This window comes from Dasypus novemcinctus, chromosome 20 (assembly GCF_030445035.2).
Source record: "Dasypus novemcinctus isolate mDasNov1 chromosome 20, mDasNov1.1.hap2, whole genome shotgun sequence".
Classification (NCBI taxonomy): domain Eukaryota; kingdom Metazoa; phylum Chordata; class Mammalia; order Cingulata; family Dasypodidae; genus Dasypus; species Dasypus novemcinctus.
The window spans coordinates 21,159,649-21,165,648 of record NC_080692.1 but is presented as its reverse complement, the minus strand read 5'-3'; the positions used below and the strand labels follow the sequence as shown (position 1 = coordinate 21,165,648).

Here is a 6,000-nt window from a genome sequence, read left to right as displayed (position 1 = left end):
GCCTGCTCAGCGCGGGCCAAGGGCTTAACCCAAGGTCCTAAGATGCCAAGCCGGGGACCACATCCTGCCAGCCCCTGCCCGCGCCTCTCCCTCTGACCATTCACCGGATCCAATGGTGTGTCCGTTTGTTGTTTATTAAGTACCTAATGCCATGCTTCTAAAACTGCAAAGCTCACGCTCCGGGGGAGCCTAGCGGTGAACTTCCTCCTGGAGCAACGCTTGGGAGACAGAAAGGGATTTCTAGAACTCAGGGGGCAGCCAAGGCACTTGCTCTCTGGTCAGATGATACTGCCTGACCCTTACCCCGAGTGCTTTCCATTCTCTTAGAAAGGGGCTTGGGCTGGTGGGCCGCCCTTCCTGGTTCACTCTAGGACCACCGCAGTGATTCCAGTCTGCTCTCTCTTGACAGGGGCCAATGCCTGCGTTTCTATAAAAAGAAACCACTCGCACAAAGGCCTTTGTGTGTTATCAGACTTTACTGAAGATCTGGAGCGATGGAGGGGGTTTACATAGCAAAAATACAAAAGACTTAAAATTGAATATTAGACATCCATGAGCTTAAAAAGACCCTTCGCCATTTCCACCAACCAGGGCCGCACCTCTCCCCCTCCTTTCCCAGGAAGTAAAACAAACCCCACATTCCTGACAGTTTTTTATTCGGAGCAGTACAGCCCTCCCTTTGTTCTGCCTCCTCTTTCTAGGCCTTTCCCTGGGGGCCTCTTTCTCACCCTCGGAAGCTACCAAGCTATTCTCTCAAATAAAAACCCCCGCCTCCCCGTTTGTCCCAGCAGGAGGAGGACGCACATTTAAAAGCACCGTCTCTGTGCTGGGCGGTGGACTTCCCGCACTGGCTGACATTAGAATAGTGTGGTTTTCCACTGAAAAACCAGCCGGGAAAAGGGGGTGCGAAGAGGAGAGTCGGGGGAAGTGGGTAACACCTTCTGAGCGTCAGCTTCTGCCTCGCGGGTGACCACGTTTCTTCCTAAGAGCTGCCTTCCCCTTTCCTGAATGAGGCCGAGGTCCAGGAGGGCCATTCGCCCAAGGCCACACAGCTTCTGAGGCCAGTGCAGTCCTAGATGTGCTGGGCTCCAGGGTTGAACTTCATAAGAACAACGTACGTCGCTTTAGCTCTTTGGGGGAAATGCTTCTTGTTTCCGTTCTTAAGAGTGAACATTCAGGACGTCCGAAAGGGTCCAATGCAGTGACCGGATGCAGTAAAACCAGAAGCCTCTTCTCCAAGCAGGGTGACAAAGACAACAGCCCCCAGGAGCCCCCCAGTCCCCGCCTCGCCCACACCTCCAGCCTCCCTCATGGCACCACCCACCGTCCCCTGAACCCCACGGTCTGGAAGAGGGAGCAGGGAGACGAGCCAAGAGTCCGGAGCAGACGGGAGACCCCGAGCCAGGCCACAGCCCGCCACCCCCTGCTGCAGTCCTGAGGACAGAGCCCACCTCCCACATGTGTGCATTTCTCTCGGGAAGATCACCCCACTCTGTGAAAGCTCACTGGCGGCCCCTGGGGCACCACCTGCTCCGTCACCACCAGACCCCACGAGGCAGGTGTCTTCTCGCCATGTCCCCAGCTCGACAACGTCACTGGCGACGTGGAGAGCGCCGCTGGATGGCCAGGACAGCAGAGGGCCTCTACTTCTGAAGGGCGCCAGGGCCCTTTCCTCGCCTCCCAGGGCCAAACGCCACGGACCTCAGCCTTGCACACGTGCAAACACGCAGCCGGTGTCTCCTGAGCACCTGCTCCGTTCCAGACACGCTCTTCCGTTTTCAGAAAGTTAACACAACCAGGAGATCTACGGCCTCCACCCGTGGAAGCCGAGTCTAATGGGAGAGGCACCCGAAGTGGACCAAGACGGGGCTTCTCTGCAGTCCGCGGCAGCCAGTGTTGCTTTTTGAAAAATCGGATCAAAAAGACTTAACCCACTTCCAGGGCTCCCCAGCACACCGCATAAAACCCAAAATGCCTCGCCAAGAGAGGGAGCGCGGCGTGCGGGCTGGAGGGCAGCGGTGCCACCGGGCTACCTCGACAGCCGACCCGCGCCTCCCACTCCGAACCCACACGCCGGCCTCCCTCCTGAACCCAAGTCACCACCACCAGCCACCTTCCCTTGGCCGCCTCTTCTCATGCTCAGGTCTCAGCTCAAATGCCTCCCAGCGACCTCCCAGCCCTGACCCGTCCTTCCTCTACCTTATTTGCTGACTCCCTTCATCTCCTCCTCACTAAACCGTAAGCTCCTGGAGGACCTTGTCTTGGCTGCTGATATATTCCCAGCACCTGGTACGATAAAGTGAAATATTTGCCAAGCAAGGAATGTCCCTAGCACATTAGCTGACCCTTTTTTTAAAAAAGATTTTTAAAAAAATTTATTTTGCCCTCTCCCCATTGTCTGCTGTCTGTGTCCATTCTCTGTGTGTTCTTCTGTGTCCACTTGCATTCTTGTCAGCACCACCGGGAATCTGTGTTTGTTTCTTTTTGTTGCATCATCTTGCTGCGTCAGCTCTCTGTGTGCAGTGCCATTCCTGGGCGGGCTGCACTTTCTTTCTCGCTGGGTGGCTCTCCTTATGGGGAACACTCCTTGTGTGTGGGGCTCCCCTACGTGAGGGACACCCCCGTGTGGCACAGCACTCCTTGCGTGCGTCAGTACTGTGCACGGGCCAGCTCACCACATGGGTCAGGAGGCCCTGGGTTTGAACCGTGGACCTCCCATATGGTAGGCGGACGCTCTTATCAGTTATCAGTTGAACCAAATCCACTCCCCAAATAGCTGACCTCTGCGCCTCACCTTCTTCACCTTCCAAGAGGGGTGGTACATAACCTGCCGCGGGAGGACTAGAGGCCATTGTGGAGGTAGCTCTATGCAGGTGCCACGTGTCAGGTGCTCGAATGCTTCTGACAGGCAAGGACAGGAGTTTTAACCCAACAGGTGAGTTCACAGGGACTTCTGAAGAACGAATACGTTTGCTGGGTGAGAAGAGAGGGAAAGAACCCACTGTTCAGGAAGAGCCGAGTGGCAGGGAAGAAGTGCTGGGACTGGAGGCCATTCAGGGCAGCTGGAGGAGGTAAGAGGTGGGGCCGGCCAGCATCCCCACGGCCAAGGGCCATGATTTCCACGACACCAGGGAGAAGCACCCACAGCTGTTTTCTGCGGCTGGCTGGTCTGGAATTTTCTGTGGTCAGACTGCTGGCTCAGAACCAGATGGAGACTCGCAGCCAACACCTGGTTTGCGGCACCTGCCCCATCTCCTCCCGCCCTCCACACCTGGTTTGCGGCACCTGCCCCATCTCCTCCTGCCCTCCACACCTGTGCTTGTCCTTGGCCTGGAGGCTGCTCGCACATCCTTCGTGAGCATCTGCCTGCAGGTTCACGGTGCCAGGGCTGCCAATCGAGCCAGGAGGCAGGGCAAGAGCTGTGAGGTGACCGGGGCCTGGTACCAGCACATGCTCCAGATCCACCCCAGGACCCCTGGGCCCCAGACCCTCTCCGGAGCCCAGCTGCTGAGAGGAGGGCCCCACAGGCTTCCTGACACGGCCTGGCAGGGGCTCCAGCAGACGTCCTGACACCCAGGGCCGTTAGGTTAACATTGCTTTTTGATGAAGCGAGGGCGGGCAGGCCGTGGAAGACGGACGGGATGGCCTGCTTCTTGTGCACGTCTGGAATCCTGGCAAGGCTTCCACAAGTGCTCTGTCTTCCCTGAGTCCTCCATGCCCATCCTGGAGCCCCAGTGCCCGGAGGATCAGCCCACCCCACTTAGTGGAGCGCAAGCTCCTACATAATCATAGCTTATCCATATTGAACTTATGTGCTTGGCACTACACTGGGTACTGTGCATATATCGAGGTAGGTACGATGACTATACCCATTTTAAAGATGGGGAAACTGAGGCACAGCGGGAGTAGGTAACTTGCTCTGTAGTCACACAGGCCGTCAGCAGCAGGGCGCTAGGATTTCAATCCTTGCAGTCTCATTCCAGGGCCCAAACTCCTAGTGACCTCTGAGATGCTGTCTGACTCATTTTCGTGCTCCCCCAAATAATATCTCCCCACGCCCTGGCCCACAGGCTGAAAATCTTTGCTCCCCTTCCCTTCCGGGCCAGGGGAATTGTGGTTCCCATCGGGGAAGATGGTACCCAGGAGCCGGTAGGTGGCAGCAAAGAGCCTGAGCCAGACCTCCCCGAGGGGAGGGATGAGCTAATGAGGTTTATTTAGTGCATTCTGCACCAGGCACTTTGCAGAGATGGCCTTGTAAGGAGAGGGTGCTAAGGGGAGGCCCCCAGGAAGACCAGGCCTGGAGGAAACCCGGGAAACCAAGCAGGGAGCCCTCGACTGGCTGCGCTGGCTCCCTGCGCACATACTACCTCCTCCATCTCTCAGCAAGCCCGTTGGCCTGGAGGGCGTCTGACGTTGGCCTCACGGGGTGCCAGGGCCAGAAGGGCCCCAAATCACTGGCACCAGGCCTCTGGCCAACTTTCCCGTCCTTCTTCGCCAAGGATGCGGCGTGGCGCCCCCCAAACTCCCCGGCCTGGCCTCAGCGCTGCCACCTCCTGCCCTCCCAGCCCGGGGCGCCTCCCATCACCCCGTCCCCCCAGCCCTCCACAGCCCAGCAGAGCCGTGGCGGGGGAGGGTGCTGGCCGCGGGAGCCACACCCATGGGCAACGGATGAGAACTCGAGTGCCGACCTCGTCCCCTTCTGTCCGTCACAGCCACCCGGCCGTGTCCACTCCTGAATCTGAGCCCCGCCAGGCCTCGCGGTGTGAGCTGTCCTGGGGGGTGGCGGCGGTGGCTGGGGCGTGCAGAGGCCTTCCCGGAACACGGAGCAGTGGGCGTAGACACGGGCACTCAGGACGGACGGTCCATGTGTCCATCGCAGGCCTCCCGGGGCGCCTGGCAGCAGCGCAGGGCCGGGGCGGCAGCTGGGGGGCTGTTGCATCCTGAGCTCCGGTGCTGGTGCCGCCGTTGGTGGCTGAGCCCGGGGGGCGTCGGCTTCGGGCCGCATCTCCGGGGCACTGCATCCAGCTGCCTCCCGGCAGGCCGCCTTCTCCCTTCTCCCCCAGTCCCTCCCAAGGTTCATAGAGCCAGACCAGGGCCTCTGGAAATACTCAACATCTGGGGTTTATTTGGGGTTGGCACTGCAGGCTCAGGCACAGTTTGTTCCCGGGTAGGAAGCGTCCTGGCCTCTCCTCTCAGCTGTCCTGGCATTTGGGGGGGCTGCCCCCGCAGGTCCCCTCCCCACGCCCCCTTTCCTGCACACACGTCTCTCCCCTCCCTCCGCCCCCCGAGTCTCTTATTCTTTCACCAGCCGGTAGATGTGATGCTGAGCCCCGTGCTCACTGGCCGACACCTCAAAGACGTACGCGATGCACAGCAAGGTCTCCTGCGTGTCTCTGTTGGTGACCACCTGCGGGGGAGAAAAAGACGAGGACTCAGGCCCCAGAGCGGGGCACCCCGTCGGCCCCGCCCCCCGTCGCCGCCCGCCCCGCCCCACGCACCTGCAGGATGGTGAAGTTCTCCAGCACGCTGTTCATCATGTACTTCTCGGGCAGGTGCTTCAGTTTGTGGATGAAGTTGATCATGTACTCGCAGAGCGGGGACCGGTGGATGCGGTACGAGTAGTGGCCGTTCTCATAGCGCGCATACTCGGTCTGCAGGGCCCGGGGACGGCAGGGGCTTAGAATCCCTTTTGAGCACCTCCAGCCCAGACCCGCCATGCACGGGGAGAGGGCACAGCCCAGCTGCCAGTCAGGGAAGAAGAGGAAGGAGGCCCGCGAGAACAGAGCCACCCTCCATCACAGACAGAGACCAGGTGTTGAGAGGTGGGAGGAGGGTGTTTAAAAAGACATAAAAGGGAAGCAGATGTGGCTCAAGCGACTGAGCTCCTGCCAACCACAAGGGAGGTCTTGGGTTCAGTTCCTGGTGCCTCCTAAAAATCAGCAAGACAGCAAGCCAACACAACAAGAGACACAAGGAGGAATGATAATGAGAGACACAACA

General features: G+C 59.2%; 1 protein-coding gene across 3 annotated transcripts in view; it reads right to left on the bottom strand.

Annotated features, from left to right (window-relative positions):
* Window positions 1-457: 457 nt before the first annotated feature.
* TEAD4 (TEA domain transcription factor 4) overlaps window positions 458-6,000 on the bottom strand; it is a 73,804-nt gene continuing 68,261 nt past the window's right edge. For all 3 annotated transcript variants that reach the window (XM_004456205.5, XM_004456206.5, XM_071210125.1), the window contains 2 exons: window positions 5,499-5,651; window positions 458-5,407 (listed from right to left, as the gene is read on the bottom strand). In XM_004456205.5, the coding sequence (XP_004456262.1) occupies window positions 5,294-5,407; window positions 5,499-5,651 (267 nt within the window). In that variant the 3' untranslated portion in view covers window positions 458-5,293. The remainder of the gene's footprint in view (window positions 5,408-5,498; window positions 5,652-6,000) is intronic.